The sequence below is a fragment of the Ambystoma mexicanum genome, chromosome 10 (genome assembly GCF_040938575.1).
Source record: "Ambystoma mexicanum isolate Mex_15411 chromosome 10, UKY_AmexF1_1, whole genome shotgun sequence".
Taxonomy (NCBI): Eukaryota; Metazoa; Chordata; class Amphibia; order Caudata; family Ambystomatidae; genus Ambystoma; species Ambystoma mexicanum.
In genome coordinates this window covers 1,471,809,739-1,471,830,683 of record NC_090932.1, presented here as the reverse complement: position 1 = coordinate 1,471,830,683, position 20,945 = coordinate 1,471,809,739, and the positions used below count along the sequence as shown (strand labels likewise).

Here is a 20,945-nt window from a genome sequence, read left to right as displayed (position 1 = left end):
CCTCATTCGCCTCCTTGTCACTCTTAGGAAAACCATCTTGTTTTACACAAATCTGTCCAATTTCTTAAAGCATGTAATGCCAGTGATAGGCAATGCAACCATCCTTTCTTTGGGGTCTAATTACTCTATTCTCTTCCTCAAGCAAGCTATTAAGTCTTCTTATAGACCTTATTCGCCCGCTGGTGAACTGCCTATGAAGTATGTGCCTTTTCTAAACAACAATCTTCTGTATCCACAGACTTTTTCTCTAACATAATCATAAGGTTAAAATATGACCCTTATTCATTTCCATATTCTCCATCTAGGAAACAATTTTTGTACTATGATTTTTGGCTATGGTGACTTAATCTACCTCAACAAAGGGTCTACCCTTATGATCATATATCTGAGCCTATATACAAGTACTAAAGGGATCATTAAGTCTCGGTATAACTCCTTAATTGTGCATAACGTGTACCCAATAGTAATCTTTTTAATCACGAAACACTTTTCTATACAAACGGCAATGTATTCTACTATATGCAAGAAACCCGAACCAATCCTTAGCACTCGTTGCAGTAAGGTTCTCTCAAATAATGAACTAGGTAGTGTAGCTATTCCAATGCCACCCTTAATAAGGCTGCAGGCATCACTGGTTTACCAGTACTGTCTTGCCTCCACAATGTCTTAGAGGGGTTTAAAGAACACCCTCTCCACATCCACAAGTCTTTCTTATCTTGAGGTGCTTCTCCTTAAGTCCCTGCTCATTAAAATCTAAACATTTATCACAATAATTCAATATACTTATCACCATACTTTCATCCACTTTTAAACATTTCAACTAACATAACCACTACTATACATACAACACATTCCACTTCCTCCTTTGCTTAATTTCCACATGAACTAAAATTTACCCTTTTTTTAAATAAGAGCTACCTACTTTAACTACTGCGATGGCTGCTGGGAGTTGTAGTGCTCCTACAAGTTTGTCCAATAGGACTGCATGCTGCACCGGAGAGCTGCTCTCTTAGACATGGCCCCTCCCTTTTTCTAACGTGCTAACCCTGCGTGCACCGTTGACGTCACAAAGGTGGAGTCACTGTACATCGTTACTTCCTGGTCTGCATAATTCTTGAGCGCGACAATCGGCTCGACTAATTCTGCAGCCTGTGCCGAAAAGTGAGACGATAGTCAAACAATTGACACTACTTCAAACTCTCCATTGGCCATGTGCTGTACGCCAAAATATCCTCTATATCCTTGCTCATTGATCGATTCTAAAAAAAAAAACTTCAAACAAAAAGAATCTCCTCAGCTATCAATGCATTTCCCTTCACCCTTGAGATAAAGCTCTCAACTCAATCATATGCGTGGTCACCCTCTGCCAGTGATTTCAATACAAACATGGCAGGGTTCATTACTCTACAACCTATCCTTTTAATCGCTATATTCAATATGACCACCCCATAAGCAAACGTCTTCTGAGATGTCAACGTGTCTTTAGGCTCGTCCTACATGGCAAATAATACATATTCAATAAATGATGTCATAGAACATCTCATTACTATACTGGCAGCCCTCTTAATGGCGAAGGCGGCGGTCGTCAAAGATTGTTCATGCTGAACATAACCCCATACTACTGGATCTAAAATCCTTTTAAATATACAAAAGATAATATATACTTTTTATAATAAAACTTTTTAATCCTACCAATGCTCTCCTCATATGGCCATCCCTATTACACATGCTATAATACATTCATTCTCATTAAAACAATGCATTCCTAATACAAAAACTTCTGTGCCTTTATCTAATAAAAAATAAAAATGGTCATACTTAATTTTGTCATTTAATCTTACCCCAATATATGAACCTATGCATGTCTTAAATACAACAAATATTACCTAGACATGTCTCTCTCCTATAGATGGGCATATTAAACCCACGTTGATGCTCTTTCATGTCTACATAAGCAACTACTACATCTGAAAGTTTTCGCTGTACTCTCAGCGCTTGTCTGCTACACCTTCTGATTCTGAGCAAACTCATCTTCATTCTACTGTTATTGTGCAAGCAGGTTTTCAGTCCCCCTTTTAAAGTTTGACTATTCGGCATGAATTCTTAACCTCTTCATATACCAAAGAAATGTTCTGTGATACCACATGTCCATCCTACAGGCGGAAGCCTTTTCATTTGCCTCTTCTTCATACCTCAAATACTTTCTTAATCATTCTGTAAGTTCCTACCTCGAAAGTTTCCTTTTTCCCATGATATAAATCCAATTTTTACCTCGGTCAACTGCCTCTGTTTATTCACCCGTGGTATATTTGCTGATTTCTATGGACCTGACCTCTTCTCCTTTCTTAACAAAAGATCTGTGAAATCCCAAAAGCTCACATTCGTCACCTATCGTTTGCCTACTTGTGGCAGGGACAATAGTCCTGCATTGCCTTCTGTCTGGCAATGACCTTAACCTGCTCATATATAATGGCGAGTCCCCCCTCTGACCGTGGGACTGCTATTTTAAGGTCGATTTAGCCGCGTCACTAAGTTTGATGCCCGAGATATTGGGAGGTCTAAATCTGACTGCCTTACTTTCTTACTCCTTGAAGGCTTTCTTCAAAACTACATGGATTACCTTTCTCCTCGTATATATGTTCTCTTCCCTCTTGCCATATTCTATTTTCATCATGTATAACCCTTCGTTTCACCATCTCTATTCAGAGTCAGTCTATAAAAAAGACAGCTTCTTGGGTCCAACACACCGCGAGGCTTTCTTTATGCCACATAGTCGTGTACTATTGAATAGATCATTTTCACCTTCGCTGCTGGACTTCCTTAATTTTCATATCATGATAGACTTTTATCGATCGTGTCCCCTATGCTTTTCGAGTCTGCCTCATCCTCCAAATTTGCTCTGCATGGACCTATTATCAACTCATGTATTGGTAAGAGCTCTTCTAAATCTTCCCTTGTCAATGCTGGATTTAGGATTCATTACTTCCTTTTCCATACAGTCAATGCTGTGTGCTCTAATGTCCTTAGTGCATTGAGTCTGTGCAACACTCTGACAACCCATTCATTTGTTCTGTATATATGCTAACCTATCAGTTTTGTCTTTTCCCTTCTTAACATCCCTTTTATATCCCATCCTACATCTAAAGATATTCTCAGTTATTGCTTCTTTCCTTGTCTCGTCTCTCCTTGTCCCTTGGGACCTTAGCGATTACATCTCTCTCAGTATTTTTCTCTGGGCCCTCGTCGCTGCTTTGCACAGGTGACTCATATGCCGGGTTGCTATATCTTATTACTGCCTTGAGCTCCCTTAATGGGTACAGCGTGTCATTTTTCTTACTATCGCCATCTGCTTCAGGCGCGGTGGGTGGAGCGGAAGACTCCTCACCCCTCTCTGTGCATACATTAAAGATTTGATCGCTAGGAGGCGACGCATCTTTCTCTTCTTGATATATATTTTTAGAGCATTAGCTAACTAGTCGCTTGTCTAACTTTTTTCTGGCATATACAGCGTGCAAATATGGCGTCCTACACTGCAGAACTGCCTTCAATGGTGATCCCTCTTGCGGTTATGGACATACTTTTTTCGTCTGCTGTTCCTTTACCCGATTCCTCATTGTATTCGCCAAACTTAGGTGTGTGTTTTCAGCAAGGTATAAGCGGAGTAATATCCTCCAGTTTTGACACGTCACTCTTTGACCGTCAATACTCAGTGTTTACTCTTTGCAAATTTCAACATTACTTATTCAATGAAAAACAACATACTATGAGCACGCACCAATCGTCGTAGGCTCAAAACCCTCTATCACTTTTTTTTACTTTAAACTGCTTAAAAACATTGTAAATACAAATTCATTTGAAATACAAGCTTAGTTCCTTGAACTCTCGTGTTTCTCCTCTTTATATTTATCAACTTCATCTACTATTTCATCATCATTACACAATCACATAAACCAAACAGACAGACATACTCGGCCAGCCACATACATTTTGTCTTCTCTCATTAAACTCATTTCACCCCTAAGAATACCCCATAAAGAGTGTGGACAGCCCTCCTTAGGTTCGTCTTTAATCAAACCTGTCTCCTACGTCTTTCGCTATGGGATTTTAGGTGCTGTTCCTTCTGTTACATTCTTTAAAACACAGGCACTGGGCATACTCTTTATCGTGGCTTCTCCTCACGATACTTAATTACTCATAGTTAACGCTCCTCGTTTCTCAAATTACATCATCCCTACCTCCCTCAGTTACTTATTTTTCCCTTATCATTCTCTTCACCCATTGCCCATTTTTGCCACCTCGCTCAATTTTTACTCATCATTCATATTTTTTCAACTTCCGATTCTCGGGGTCGCAAGCCTCTTCAGTAGCTTCTTCCAACTTTCTGTTCGTTCAGCTTCCTGTAGACGCCAGGAGGGTTTTTTGTGGAAACCGGGGAACCCGTTTTACCCTAGCTTGTACCAGTCTTACTTTACTCTAAAACCGCCATCTACAGGGAGCTTCACGTCCTTTAAGCCGAATGGCAGAGGTCGTGTGATATTGCGGGACCCCAAAGCTTACTTTTCTCGATGGGTATATCTAACCATCCAATCTTTGCTACCATGTGAACTGGGGGTTCTCCCAGCCCTTTAAGATGGGTTAGCAATACCTTAGAGATGGACGGTGGATGCAGAGTTAACTCAAACATCAATAATAGAGACAACTCAGGTAGTTGGCAAAAGATACTGTTTTAATATCAATTATCTAAAACGGGGAGTACAACGGACATCAACAGACACCCCTCATCATGATCTCGCTCGAGATTTCTCAAAGCATTTCATAAAAAATAACATTCTTATAGTAAAAAAAGTCATAGGTGACGTTTAACCTGCGCATCACTAACATCATCCTCCGTGGCAAACTACAAAAACCTAATAGGTTCTACAAGGATCATCTAGGTATACGATCCATACTCGTTTAGAGCAGTGAAACAATGTGATAGGCTTTTTAACATCAGCTGGGGCAACTAAGCCCTTCCCCAAAATATGTCACTATGAACTTCACTAAATATACGACGTCTAATTGGCTACACAACTATAGGACCCTTGATCATGCGGTCCTCTATCATTGGTTACTTTCTAACCTTCGTCAGTACCTTCCCAAACTACGTTAGCAGCACGCAGGCTGAGAATGCAGGTGCTGGTGAGCTCGTCTTAACCATAGCTTCTCACCTGTTAGCATATCCATCATCACCTCAGTGGTCCACTTTCAATTAGGTCTTTGGACTCGGCCTTGAACATGTTCTTTGCTACGGGGAATTCAGGGGAGTGAAGGCACGCTCTGCCTTCGTGCGTAGGTGTGACCATCATGCTCGTCCAACTTCTTCTCCCCACGTGACTAAAGACCACGAAATTGAGCTTTCAGTGTATTAAAATACTATTCTTTAATAGGTCTTTGATATCTTCTTGTTTTTGTCCATGCCTTCTGAACAGGAGCTTCGTTCTTTCACACGATTTGTATCCAATGTCAGCTCACCCCAGTCTGATATGGCCTTGGCTTCTTGGCTCATCCAACCTCGCCTTTCTGAGTTTTCACCTGTAATTCACTTGTTTTCTAACTGCGCCACACTTGAAAAATGGAAAAAGAGGCCTTCCTTCTTTTGCTCAGCTCTATTGTACGTAGTGGGAACATCCATCCTTTACTGACTCTACTATATATATGTATATGAATGTACATGTTGGCGCATGCCGCAATCTATTCACTATAAAGCTAGCCTTTAAGAATACTTAATCTGCTTGCATTTTATTTGCATGTGTGCACGTGTGAAATAGCTTAATATCTTCATTACTTCGGTAGCAAAAGTTTCTTCATGTTGATCCCAAGATGTCATTTATCTCAATACTCTCTTGATGCATCTCAATACTCTCTAGATGCCTTTATGGGATTGTCTGCATTCTCTAGTCTCTGCATTTCTTCTCTATACGTCAACTTTGATCTGTATTATGATGGTGGTGATGTCACCATTCTTTTTCATCATTCAAGCATCCTGTTTCTTCATGGATTTCATTCAAATGACCATCATATTGTCTTGTATGCAACTATGGTTTCCTCAATGGGAACCTTGCCTCCCAGATTCTCCTAGGTATCGGTATCTTCACTGGTACTGCACGTGTCTCACACTCTGGCATCCAACATACAGGTGCTGTTGGCGAGATGGTTGAGGTGGGGTTACTTAGCTCCTTCTCTACACTTTCGACTCTGTGGGGTGGGAATATCTGTGAGTGGCACTGAAGGGTTTGGGTCTTGGAGCCAGGTTTATAGGCTGGGTGTGACTGTTGTATATCAGTTCGGTTCAGGGTAAATCAATGTGCCTCAGAGGATTTTCCCTTACGGAGAGGCACCAGGCAGGGGTGCCCTTTCTCGCTGCTTCTGTTTTTGCTGACGATGGAACCTTTTGCGATAAGGGTTCGACTGGATTCCGAGCTGAAGAAATTTGTGTGGCCGGACAGATGGGAAGACCGTATATCACTATATGCAGATGATGTCCTTATCGACTCGGGGGAACCGAGATGCACTGGGCCGAGAGTAGTTGAGATGTTCTGGGAGTTTGGAGAGGTGAGTGGCCTTAGGATCAACTGGGCTAAATCAGAACGTATGCTGCTGTGGGAGGCGAGGGATGCAATACCTGAGGGCTGCCTACTTAAGATTGCAAGAGAGTCCATCAAATACCTGGGTATCAGGGTAGGGGTGCAGAAATCCACGTTTCTACAAATTAATTTGGACCCGGTTTTAGAAACACTGGGCAACGCTTCCGATCTCAATGGTAGGAAGGACACATTTGTTCCAAATTCTGGCTCTGCCTGCCTGCTTTATGTCCTCCAGAACATTCCGGTGAAGGTGCCAGTGTTTTCTTTTTGAACCATTGAGAGGCTGCACAGGGAAATTATTTGGGAATCGAAAATCCTCCAAGTTGCGCTGAAAACATTAAGTAGGTTGCTCTGCGACAGTGGGTTGGGGATCCCGAACGCGCTGCATTATTATTGGGCCTCTCAGCTTTTAGCAATTAATGAGTGGCTGTTTGGAGTTGGGGGCTATGCCACACATTGAGCGAGAGGTGCGGACGATAGGGTCTAGGCCACCCCTGCAGGTGTTAGACAGCGGTGTGCCACATTCAGAGATGACAAAGCCAGGGGCCTGTGCATTGGCATTGCATAGGGCCATGGGATGGGTCGGAGTCGTGACAAGGGACGCCCCCATCTGCGGGAACATAGCTTTACCAGAGGTTCATGAACTTGGTATGCAGAGGAGAAGGCAAGATAAGGGAATTTGGAAAGGGAAGGATATCCTGACTCAAGACAGGCTGGCATCCTTTCAAGGACACCAAGAGGGGTTTGGCCTACAGGACCAGGACAGGAACATCTACACCAGTCTGCAACACGCCTTGGCTAAAGAAAGGCAGGATACCTGGGAGTTCCCGAGAAGTCCCTGATCGAGGCTAATCTTTTGGAAGGGGAGATTAAGGGGAAGACAATATTGCAGCTTTATGAGATTTAATCATTTTACATCTAAGCCCCCGATGAAACTAAGAGGAAGGTGGGACGTGGACATGGGCCCTTTGGCCGAAGAGGTCTGGGCGGAGGTGTTTATCACAGAGAGAAGCAAGCATAACTATGCGACTACGCTTGATACAATACAAAATAGTGAACAGGGTATACTATTGAAGGGGGAACCTCCACCAGATGGGCCGAACGATGGACCCCCAATGTTTGAAATGTGTAGTGGGGGTAGGTTCCTTCTTCCAAATGGTTTGGGAGTGCCCCAAGGTGCAGTCATTTTGGGAACTGGGAAGGGACCACTTATCCAGGGTTGTTAGCAAACCGGTACTGGCATATCCCAACGTGACAATTTTATATGTATGGGGGGAAGGCACAGGGTTCAACAATAGGGAAAAATGTTTGCTTAGGACGCCTATGATGATGGACAAGTAAACTCTGGCAGAAGATTGGGGTAACTAGAACCCTCCTAGTATACGTAAGTGGGTGGAGTGGATGGATTATTGTGCAGAATTTGAAAAAAGGCTGTACATAGACAGTGTATGCCCCCACAAGTGCGAGAAAGTTTGTGCCAAGTGGATAGAAGCAAACTGAGAGGAAACTCTGGGGGAGCTATTTGGGGATGGTGGGGAGAAATGGCAGACAGGGCAGAGAGTCCCGGGTGATAGGAAGGTGTGGGGTATGGTGATGGAAGACGGACGGGGTTCGTTGGCGAGGGGGTGGCATAGAAAGACTTTTTTATTGTTGCTAATGTTGTTGATTATGATGCACATTAAGGAAAACAATGCACAATGGTTTATAATAAATAATGGGGAGAAAGTAAACATAGTTTTATTGGTGGGGAGGATCAGACCCACATTTCCTCTGTCTGTTCACTTCCTAGCCAAGAGCTCTAACCTCTGGTCCACCAATGCTCCGGTCAAGGCATCTGCCTTAAAGTCACTAATGTTTAGGTCGTAGCTGCTACTGCCTGCAGTGCCAACCGACCTTCATGGCGGGCAAGCAGCAACTTTTATTCATGCCACTGACACTGCTATTTAACATTTGCCAACACTTGAAAATGAAATGCAGGTGACACTGTGTGCGGTAGATAACAGATGAGAAGGGGTAACTTAATATTTAACGAGATTGTTTATACTCAAGCAAATTGTAGTAGCTGGTTCAAGATATCTGTGCGAAGAAAAACAAAGTATATTATTAATATATTCATATGTTCCCCTTCTTTTCCTCTCAACTACGGAGTTCCCCAAGGTTCTGTTCTTGGCCCTTTTCTTCTCTCACTCTACACCTCGTTCTTAGCTCCTATTATCTCCTCTTTTGGCATCTCGCACCACTTCTATGCTGATGACACCCAACTCTTCCTCTCCTTCTCTCCTGACATTAATGATAAACTCTCTTCTTGCCTTTCTGCTATTAAATCCTGGATGTCCTTACACTTCCTTACTCTGAATACTGATACAACTTAACTCCTTTTCTTCCCTGCTATCACTGTTCCTCCTCCCTCCCCTCCCCCCTTCATTCTCTTTCCCCCCGCCCAGCTCTCCTTCCCTCCCCACTCCCGCAAACTCGGTCTCCATCTTGACCCTCACCTCTCTCTATCTCATCACATTTCTCTCACTGCTAAATCCTGTCGCTTTCAGCTCTATAACATTTGTAAAATTCGACCCCTCCTTACCTTTCACGCCACTAAACTTTTAATTACTTCCCTCCTCTTCTCCAGACTCTTCTACTGTTCCCCCCTTCTCTTCGGACTCCCCACCTCCCATCTCTCCCCTCTTAATTCCATCTACCACTCTGCCATCCGCTCTCTATGCCTTCTCTCACCTCTTGACTCCATCTCCTCCTCCCTCACCTCTCTAGGTTGGCTCTCTTTCCACTCCCAACTCAAGTTCAAATTCCTCTGTCTTGTTTTCAAATCCCTCTATGATCTTGCTCCCCCTTACCTCTCCTCCCTTCTTTCCATTCACACCCCTTCTCGTCCTCTCTGCTCTGCTAATCTTTTCCTAATCTCTCCTCCTCCACCCTGCGCCCCTCCTGCTCCTTCCAACTCCTTGCCCCTTTCCACTTGAACCGCCTCCCCCTTCACATCCACTCTTCTCCCTCCTACCCTTCCTTTCGCTCCTCTCTAAAATCTTACCTCTTCCACTCACCTCCCTAGCACCCCACCTTCTCTACCTCCTCCCTTCCCCTTTACCCTTACCTCATACTCCTCTTCCTTACCCTCTCCATCCCTCCTATCCCCTTACTCCCTTCCCCCGCTTGATTCCTGTCTCACTATCTCCGCCCTTCTTCCCTCACATTCCTGCTCTTTCCCCCGTCCTTAACTCCTCTATCACCTACCACTCCCTTGTGCACCTCCCCCCTCCTACACCCTCCTCTCCACCGTAATATTGTAAGTTGTTCTTTATGCTGTTATCAGGTTGTGGTTCAATTGTCATCTTATGCTTGCTGTATGTTTACTTGTTCTCATGTAAAGCACTTTGGAGTAAAGGGCTATATAAATTCAATAAAATACAAATACAAATAATACGTACTACAGAAATATGTTTGAGTTGAACTAAAGGTTCAGCATTAGTGTGATATCCCTGGTCTCTTCACCCTTACAGATGTAGTATAACTCCAAAATTCTGGGCAGGAAAACGGGCAGTTTGGGAAAACTCTAATTTATTAAGTGAGAGATTAAAGTCAAGGGGCCTCATTACGACCCTGGCGGAAATCGCGGTGCAAAATGCACCATGGAGCACGGCGGAAAGCTGCCGATAGCGCCATGGGGGTTGGCGGTTTTCCGCCCCATTACGACCTTGGCGGGGCGGTAAATCCCCATCCCCCATTTTACCCTTCCCCATTCCCATTTTTGCCCCATAGGGTATAATGGGAGTGGGGAAGGCGTTAATTACGCCACCGTAAAGGCAAGTCACAGACCCAGTCACCCAGGAGTCCACCAGGGACCACGCTGCCAGTGCCACCCGTGCCCCGCCCGGTCCTGGGCCTTGCCCTTGCCTCAATCACATAGGCTACCTTCTGTGGGGCCGCCACAGCCATGCTGAGCCTGATGATGACAAAATAGGTGCGCGTTCAGTGGCCCCACGGAAGGTAAGATTTTAAAAGAAAAAGCGTATATTTTGGCGGCTGGGGCGCATTACTTTCGTAGTGATGGGCCACAGCCGCCACTCAAAACAAGTTATTTCTTTTAAAACCTACCTTCCGTTTTTAAGTGCATGGGAGCTTTCACAGGGTCCGGCGTTTTGCTACTGGCCAACAATAAACGTGGAGTGAAGTGACGCTTAAGGCCAAACTGACTGATACGCGTGGGTTTTGATACATTTCTCAGGATGTGCCAAGTTTGGTGAAATGATAGTCGTGTAGATTAGAATGTTGTGGAGACACCAGCAAGTTGGGGTGGGTCAGATGGCTATCGTCAGTTCAAAGGGAACCTGTTTATTCTCCTACTCCTCATGTCGTTTGAAGTATTCGTGCAAACCATGTGCAGTTACGTTTAGAGTTAAAAGGTCTCAGGCCGGATGGGACTTGTAATGAATTAGGTTTGTATGTCAATGTGTAACTGTGTGATGTCATGACCTGCCATGGACAAATCCTTAAAAGGGGTGTCCTATGAATATGATCCGAAGATGGTAGTTAAGATAACTTCAACCAATGAGAATGGGAGAATTGGAGAAAGATTGTGTTTCTTTTGTATAGGTCTTGTCCAATCACATGTGGGGGGTGGATTGTAATAAAATATACGGGCATATTTTAACTGTTGCAAAATTGTATATAATGTGTCAACTTGTGTGGTTCAGAGAGACTGGTTAGTTTGACTCTACAGCAGCATCTAGCCTCTCCGCGGATGATTTGGCAATTAACTTGATTTACGTACAAACGTGCACTCACTTAAGTGGTGGGCCTGCCTTGGGTTAAGTTGATTAGGGGCCCATCTCCATATCCCCAACATAATCCTTTTATCACAGTTCAGAGCCTTTAAGCCACAGTTTGTCTGGTGCCTGCCTAATGGGCATTATAAATAGGGCCTATGTGACAGGCACTGCAGCAAGGAGAGGAGCCACAGGAAGCTGCCAGAGAGCTGGGAGAGAATTCTAACTGTCTCTCTCTCACTTGGTTCTGCTCCTTCAGCCACCTGCCCCAATCTCTCTCTTCCCCAGTGTCATCCCTTAAGTCTCGCTATCACAAAGCTTTGAACTAGGTTGTTTGCCTTTCTAGGTTCATCCCCTTTATTCTTAGAGTCCAGCAACGCCTCTTTAACAAAGTTTCACACCTCTCTACCCCCTTCTCCTCCAGTCCTTCAACAGTCTTCCACTTCACCACTTTAGTTTTTTTCTACTACCTCCTCCATCTCCTTAGTTGGCCAACATTTTCCCTTCACTTCTTTCCATCACACCCTCCTTCACCCCCTCCACTTCTTTCAACAACTTTTCCATCAATTAATTCCTTTCCTCTATTTCCTGTTCTTTTCTTACCTACCTCTAATCAGTATTTTCTATTTTTCCACTCTCCTTCCTTCATTTTTCAAACCACTGGGCCCCTTCATCTCCTTAGGTACCTGGCAAGTAGTGTTTTGGGTTCTCTAGTTCTTGATTCTCACTCCCAGTTTCTGAGCCTTCCTTTCGCCAACCCCTTCTGGGGGTTTATAGTCATAATGTCGAAAAAAAAATGTCGACAGACAAAAATGTCGAAAAAAAAATGTCGAAAATAATAATGTCGACATCCTATACTTATAATGTAAAAAGTCATTTTTTCGAAAAAAAAATGTCGACATTTTTTTTTTTGACATTATGACTATAAACCCTTAAAACTATCAACACCTCACCCAACACCCCCCCCACACCCCTCAACCACCCTTTCACCCCTCATACTCAACACATACCAATTATTTATTTATTTATTTATTTATTCAATAATTAAATAAATAAAAATTGTATTTACTATGGGGGGGTCCCCCCCCAACCCCCCCTCACCCAACACCCCCCTGCCACCCCCCCACACCCCCCCAACCACCCCTCATACTCAACACATCATATATATATTTATTTATTTATTTATGCATACACTAAATTAAATTTCGAAAAAATATCGAATAATGTCGACATTTTTGTTTGTCGACATTATTGTTTTTCGACATTAATTTGTCGACATTTTGACTGTCGACATTATTGATGTCGACATTATGACTGCACACCCCTTCTGGGTCTTTCTCCTCCGAGGTTCTCTTAATTCCCCACCTTTGTTCTTGTTTCCCCAGACTTCTGACCTTCTCTTTCAGCCTTTCCGTCTGCTACTCTCCCCAGGCTTCAGTGGTTGTGCTCCAGTCTCCTGTCTCAGCTCATTCTCCGACTTGACCTCCCAGCACCTTCTAGTAACCTCTCCAGCCCACTCTGAATGAGCTCTTACTCCTCAATCTTACACCTAGTTTTATAGGGCATAGGTCCCTCCTTCGAGCCTCACTTTGGTGTAAGCTGACTTTTGTGTGGTGGATGTTGGATTGCCTGTTGGGCTCCGACCCGATGGCTCACAGACCTGGTGTGGGACTTTGGATTGGCTAATCCATGCCCTCAAGTGGTCCTCTTTCTGTTTTCCACCCCCAACCCCCGACCCTGCGTTCAGCCTCTCTGGGTTATGGGATATCAGGCGTGCAGACTTGCTAGTGGGAACATGGAAGTCGTTCTGGATTTGTAATGTCTGCTGGACTGCAGCTTCAAGAACCCCTTCCGGCGTCTTGGAGTTCGTAACTCCCTCGTCGTTTTTAGGTCGCTGGTATAGAGACTGGCTGGTGGGTCCCAACCCTGAGAATGGTTTCCAGTCCTGAGGTGGGACATTGGGCTGGCTAGTCACTCCTGTTGTGCAGTCCTTTCTCTAGCCATCGTGCACTGGCCCTGGTCTTGTGGTGGTCTTAACCTGCCTAACGGTTCTCAACTGTATCTGTGTGCATGCCCTGTGCCTGGACTGGGTACCTGCCTTTGAGATTCCCTGGCTTACCTCCGGCCCCCCTCTTTTCCCGGTTAGATGTAGGAGTGGGTTCTGTACCTACACGAGGGAGTAGACCATGCAGGGGCTGCCGGCTCTGCGAGACAGTGGCTCCTCGATTCTCTCGACAAAGCAGATGCATCTGTTGTTGCACAATGTGATGAGCCTCTGCCCTCTGAGTTTAGCATGGTGGGCTTAGCTAAGGGAGCCAAGCTGTCCCATTGCCCAGCATCCCGTCACGTGTGAGACCCCACCATCTACATACATAGTCGGGCAGGAAACATCACGGCCTTTAGCGTAAGCATGACAATTTTGGGCCTTTTTTAAATCCCATGGGTGCTCTTATTAAAAAATATTATTTATCTACATTACATTCTTCGTAAACGCAGGCCACTGTCACTAAAAGCCATTGTTGTTTCAATAATTGCCAGGCTGGCATCTTTATTTTTTCTTCATAGCATAAGGCCACAGAACATTAGGATTTTAGATTTCTCTGTGTTAGGCGAAGCTGCTGGTCACTGCAAAGGTATAGCAGGTTTTTAGACATGGAGGGTAAGCCATTTTCACTGGTGGCTGAGTTCACCATGTTTTTGGCAAGTGTCAGTACCGAAATCTCATAGGTCTGGGTTTTCAGAAGGTCTGGGAATAGTCTCTGTTGTAGCTTTGGTCTCTGGATTTATATCATGGAGTTCTAATCACTCCCATTTTTCAGACATGTTCATTATCTGGCCCATTGTTTGCCAGTGCACTGGGTTTAACATTGGTGATCAGCCAGACCTGGGGACCATTTGTGAACCTCGAGGAAAGCAATGTGATGCGTGTTTTGCCAAATACTTTTCACTTAGTCATTTTTCTTTTAACTTTGGATTGTGTTCAGGGCTCACATCCTACATTTTGTCATTGCATTAAATCCCCCTGCCATCTGTCACCTATCCAGACTAAGCTCTACCAGCGGGAGTATGGGAGGCAGAGGGTGCCGGGTCTTCGTTGAAATGGGAGGGCTGCCCTATGAATTATGATGGCAGGAAGTAGGAAAAATAGTAGAGATTTACAATATGGTGGCTTTCTGTAACTATTGTGTTTACAGAGCAAATTGCCTTTCAGGCGCATCAGGGCGAACAAACAATGTCCACTGTAGCTGGTGGATGCCCAACGTTTAGTAGAAAAGAGGGCATGCACTGAGCTCTGTATTGGACTTCATTAGTAAATCAAGTAAAACTGTTCAAAGATTGGGTGTAGGGCGGCTGCAGGATATCTCTAGTGCACCCCAGTGGTCACCAGGCATCCGTCATTCAGTGCCCTCTATGGTCCCTTCTGGACTCTTAACAAATTGATCTGAGTAGCATTCAAATATTGCATAGCGTACTCGTTTTCCAAACCGACCTTGCAACCCATTCCAGTCAACCTATACACTTTAGGATGTCGCCATCCTTCCTACATCATAAGACTCTGATCCACCCAACAGGATGCCAAGCACCCATTCGGTCACAAACCATTCTCCAGCACCCCTTCGTTGCATCCCAGCTTCCTTTTTGCCTGTAGCACCCGTTTCCTCTTTCCCATCCTCTTATCTTTCCCCTGCTCCTCTTTCTTCTGCAGTCTATCTGATTACCCCTGGTGAGTTAACAGTGCACCAACTTACAGACAAGCTTAGTTTAGAGGCTCTGGGACCACCACATCGTGTCACACTATAAAGGACTTGCAACATAACACACCTTGAAACTTGGATCAATGCAGGAGATCGGCTATAAAGATGTAGATTTAGTTCCGTCTCCCTTCTTGAAGATCAGAATCATTGCCTGGGGGAAAGAGCAAGGAATTAGGGCCACTAAATCACAATGGCCCTCATTACGACCTTGGCGGAGAACCATGGTGCTATTAGCACCATGGTCCCTGCCGCTAAGGGTGCAATTCCGCCATGGTGGTTGGCGGACTTACCGCCCCATTCCGACCTTGGCGGGGCGGTAAGTCCCCAATCCCCATTTACCCTTCCCCATTCCCATTTTTGCCCCATAGGGCATAATGGGAGTGGGGAAGGCGTTAATTACGCCACCGTAAATTACGGTGGCGTAATTAACAACAAGGTCCCTTAGCGCCATGGATTTTAACACCTGCTAAAAGCAGGTGTTAGATCCGCCATGGCGCTAAGGGAACTCGTACTCAGGCGGTAAGGGTCGGCGATGTTTACGCCGGCGTAAACCCCTTACCGCCTGGGTCGTAATGAGGGCCAATATGATTTACGTACACATAAGCAGTGTGACAACTCATGTCATCGCTAATGCATTGAAGCCTCAAAGCGCTCTGCACAGTCGTACTCGCGGACATACTTACGGTATGGTGAACCATTTCATCAGGTTTTATTTTATTGCATAGAGCACTTGCATGCCCCCCAGAGGGACTTCCTGGCCCTGCAAGGAATGTAAAATAGCAGGCATGACTAAGCACAGACGGCCAATACAAGGCACATAGTCCTGTAGAACGTCCATGGTGCGAAGGATGAAAGACAATATAAACCAGCTGGAATAAATAAGCATTTGCAACACACAGTTTGGGCTTTTGAGTACGCATGGGAAATGCATTTGCCAGGCACTGCCGAAGTGATATTAACTGGCCACTGATGGTAGCAGGTGAACAATTGTACGAGTGCCTGGTCATCTAATAGCAGTGCCTGGCAAATTAATGATACGTATTCATGATACGTATACACGAGCCAAAACTGTTTTCTTTGCCAATGCTTGTTTTTAACAGGACGCAGAGTGCTTATAAATCGAGTGGCTGGAGGCAGCCTGGTTAAGACATTTTTATTACACTAATAGCAGGTTTACAGCTCCAATTAACTCATTAACTCTCAGAAGACTGCTTTGAACAAACACTTGCAGGCACTTCGAGTGCAACGTTTGATGGTAAAGCTTGGTTAAAGTGAGCTCAAAGAGTTCCCATGAGGAGGTGTTTTGGGCAGGGAGGAGCAGGGACTGGATGGGCAATCAATGGGTGGGTAAATAACCAAACAACACCTACAAGCTTTGTGTCCCTGCTCATATGCCATTTCTCTGTAGCTGTACTCTAGTGCAATAGTTTAGGCTTGTAGGTGTCGCACGTGACACCTAATAGCCCAAACTAAAAATGGGGCTACAGTCTGTTCAAACGTGGATAATGGAAATACCAGCGAAAATGAAAGAAAAACATATGGGGCCCATGGTCTTTTTCGAAGGAAGCCATCACACGATGCACTGCCCATACCTGTGCTAGTCCATGCCTGGGCAGTCATAAACCCATAAGATATCAAGACATCCACAAGGGCCCACATGAAACATCTCCGTCTCTACTTAATGCGTGCTGCCCCTTGCCGACCTCCGCAGTTTGGTGTGTGTAGGTCATAGTCCTTTTTATACAGCTCAGGAGTAAAGCACTGGTCTCTGACAGAGCAGCCTGCACTTGGCAAATGCAAATCACGTGCAAGGCCGACGTGACCTTTCATCGAACAGGTCGCGCCTGTTAATACAGGGCTTAGAAGCAGGTGGAAACCGGGGTGAAGCGCTTTATAACACAACCTGGTGTAAACGCCCTGTTTACGGGCCGAAGTGCGTGAGGAAAGAACTGCATCCTGAAACATGCATCTGGAATATATTTCCTAAGGCAACGGCTCGCTCACTGCGCATGCCTGCATCTGACAAACAGCTGGCCCTTTATTATATTGTGTGATGAGTATCTGTTCACCGCAAAGCGATCCATAGACTGACGGGTAGCACCTCCAACCTTTGCGGCCCCTGGCCGCAGCCTCTCTTTCAAGTACATCCTAATGGTAGGCTTGTTCTGTGTTGCAACACATCCCGCCCCTGTATGCTGTCCAATTACATTTGTGTATTTGCAATGCATATTTAAGTATGGTATGTGTATGTTAAGTGATGGCTGGCATGTGTTTCCCTTTGCAGTTCAAGCGCTATGTGAATAAGCTCCGGGGCAAGAGCACCGTGTTCAAGAAGAAGCGGCAGGAGCTAGCGGAGCTTCGCGCGGAGCACGGAGTCCTGCAGAGGACCGAGGAGATCCTGAAGCAGCGGCACGAGTCGGTGCAGCAGCAGCTGGTAATGGAGCGCCTCGCTATCTCCCGGCCTCTTCTGGGGAATGTTGGGTTGTGGAGGTTGGTAGTAGTACCCACGGTGCATGTCATCTGTCATCACTCATGAGTGTTGGAGCCATGCAAGGAATCCAAGGGCCCGAGCAGACCTTCCCGCCACGGAGACAGGAGTCCGCTCAGACAAGCGGAGTAGATAACCGCAAATGCTCCCTACTGGCACTGTATGAGACATGTAATGTTCCTCCCAGTGTACATAGTCACGCTATTGTAAGTCTTTGAGGACGTCCCTGCCATATACAGGATGAGACTGCCGCCTGACTCTTTTATGCAGGCCCAGAACTCCAAGATGTCTTCTATTTTGTATTAAAGGGGGCATGTTATTCTGTAGAATGAGAATGTAGCCTTCAATATGAACATTCCGGCTCATATTTGCCATCCATCCCTTTCTAGGAAGGGTAGTCCTCTGTAGCCAAAAGCATTCATCCCGTTTCACTTTCTCCTTACTACAATGTCCTTCTCTCCTATGAATTAAATCGACAAATTGACAAAAAATAATCCCCTCCCACCTCTGGCAGTATCTCCCTCGCTGTGTATTCAGTGGTGACCTGCATACATGAAGTCCCTAGAAGATATGCAAAAGGATGAGTTCTTCATCAAAGCTTCCTTTTCATTTTGGTAACCGCAAGGGAAATGTGGGCCCGCCGTGGTGTCCTACAGAATGAAGGGCGGGCCTCAAAGTTCTGCTCTGCCTCCTGCAAGCTTTGCTTTCATGCATCTGACCAGTTGCCATGTCACAACTTCAAAATTAGGATGTTATATACTACTGCACGTGTTCTACTGAACACTGGCATTCTAAATGCACAAGATAACTTTAGCAGCAAATATCCGCATGCCTCTGATATCGCATCATTCAATAACCTCTCAAGCTCACTACATGGAGACTGTGTTGGAGAGCGGCTTGGAGATGAAAGTGAACAGCGAGGCATAGTCGGATTTCTATTATAGGGAGGCAGGGATGGCGAGAGCCAGGGGTTGCAGCCAATATAAGAAAACAAGCATTGGCAATGCCAACAGTTTTGTCTATTGTGTTGCCATGGGATAGGCGTTTCCTGGACACTGCCGTAATGGTGCCAACTGGTCTTTAATGGCAAAAGCTGCAAATTGGTGCGAGTACCTGGGCATATAATAGCACTGACTGGCAAATGACTATCTAATACCTGTACACAAGCCAACACTGTTGCCTGTTTTTAGCAGGGATTCAGTAAAGGACATGCCATACTGCTGGTAAATTAAGTGAATGGTGGCACACTTGGTTAACACATTTTTATTACACCGGTATTGATATTTTATTTGTATCACACTCATACACAAGTGTTTCAGAGTGCGACGAGGCAAGGGAGGGGAACATGGGAGAACAAAAACAACGATCTTACTAGGCCCAGTGACATTGAGAACACACAAGTGCAGGGGAGAGGGAAGGGGTAGAGTGAAAGGGGAGGGGAAGAAGTGGAAATTGCTGAGCAAAGGAATAAAAAAACAACAGTGGTAGTGCAGCCAGCAAGTGGCAAGTGCTAGATTTAAGGCTCAGACAAGGGGTGTCTGATAACTGCAGAAAAGGGGGGTGCTATAGGGTTACAGATACAGACCCAAGTGCTAGAGTTGCCAGGAGGCAGTGCGGGTGCGTGGCAGGGTGAGCAAGTACCTGGGCCCGAAATCAGAGGGTTACCAGGTGCACGATGCAGAACCAATCAGCAGGGTAGAGAAGGAGCGAAGGCAGAAGCAAAGAGGAAGGTCTGGAGGTGCTTCCGCAACCAGTGATGGTTCTCCTCAAGTTTCAGAGTGGCAGGGAGGCTGCTCCAGAGGGAGGCCCCAGCCAAAGACAGATATCTACCCCAGCTCGTTTCTTTGAGAAACGACTGACCCTGAGGGAGTTGGAGGTGGAGGAGCGAGGAGCTGAAGAGGGAAGGTATTTTCGTAGGGAGAGCTGAAGTTATTTTGGACCCAGGCCACAGAAAGCCTTGGGGACAATGCAAAGGGTCTTGAATTTAATCCTTGCAGTCACTGGGAGCCAATGAAGAGATTTCAGGGCTGGAGAGATACGATCCCAGGGCTTGAGGCCAAGGACAAGTCTTGCAGTCCTGTTCTGGATGAGTTGCAAAGGGCGAAGAGTAGAAGCAGGTAGATTTAGAAAGAGGCTGTTGCAATAATTCAACCTAGAGAGAACCAGGGCTTGAGAAACAGTGAGCTTCTGGGGGAAGGAGAGGAAAGGCAGAATACCTCTGAGTAGGTGCAGTTGGATGGAAGTTTGACTTTTTCGAGATATCAGAGATGTGGGCAGAAAAGGAAAGCGCGGAGTCGAAGATGACCCCGAGGTTCTTATGCTCAAAGATGTGGATAGGAGAATGGCCAAGGGAGGCCGGCCAGAGAATGGCAGGAAAGGTGGGTAAAGGTGTGCCGATGAGGAGGATCTCCGTCTTGCTGGCATTCAGGCAGAGATCGTTGGCGGCACACCACTCCTGAATAGCAGACAGGCAATCGGAGATGAGAGAAGGAGAAGGTGGCCAAGGGAAGCCTGAAAATGAGTTGTCATCCTCATTGCACTGCAAATTGGAGCAGAAAACAGCAATGCGATGGACGAGGGGTGCCAGGTATTGGTTGAAAAGCCAGGGTGAGAGGTTAGACCCCTGGGGAACACCGCAGGTAGAGAGGGAGGTAGAGGAAAGGAAGCACCCAAGTTGGACCTGGGAGGGTCAATCGGAGAGGAAAGAAGTCAGTCAGGCCAGAGCCTGATCAGTGATTCCCAGGTTGTTACAGAGACGGTTGAGCAGGATGCTATGGTTGGCCGTGTCGAAGGCAGAAGAGAGATCGGGTAGGATGAGGACAGCGGGGATGTTAGATTCAAGGTTGGAGAGCAGACCTTCACAGATGTTCAGGAGAGCAGTTTCTGTGCTTCTGGCAGCTCTAAAGCCAGACCGATGGTCGCGTAGACAACCAATAGAATCAGAGTGAAAGTTAAGCTGCAAGATGGCCAGCTGTTCCAGGAGTTTGCCCAGGAAAGGAGTGATGGAGATCGGGCGATAGTTTACCGGGCAAGAAGGATCAGCTGTGGGTTTCTTAAGAAGAGGGGGCACAAGAGAGTGCTTCACAGGGAAGGGGAAGGCTCCCGAGGTGAAGGAGAGGTTGCAGAAATCTGCCAAGGAAGGAGTAAGGGTGTCAATGTTGCCCTTGATGGTTTTGGAGGAACAGGGAAGTACCTGTTTTGATGAGACTTTCATGGATCAGACTTGTCTAGAGACCTCGTCGGGGGAGAAAAGAGGAAAGGATGAGAAAGAGCGTGAGGGGGCGGCTGCAGGAGGGCCAGA

The 20,945-nt window shown here is 45.7% G+C and overlaps 1 protein-coding gene across 1 annotated transcript in view; it reads left to right on the top strand.

The window, feature by feature from the left end:
* Positions 1 to 20,945, top strand: part of IFT81 (intraflagellar transport 81) — a 1,594,755-nt gene that overhangs the window by 1,040,836 nt on the left and 532,974 nt on the right. Inside the window, exon 12 of the mRNA XM_069619559.1 lies at positions 17,441 to 17,590. Coding sequence (XP_069475660.1) covers positions 17,441 to 17,590 — 150 coding nt within the window. The remainder of the gene's footprint in view (positions 1 to 17,440; positions 17,591 to 20,945) is intronic.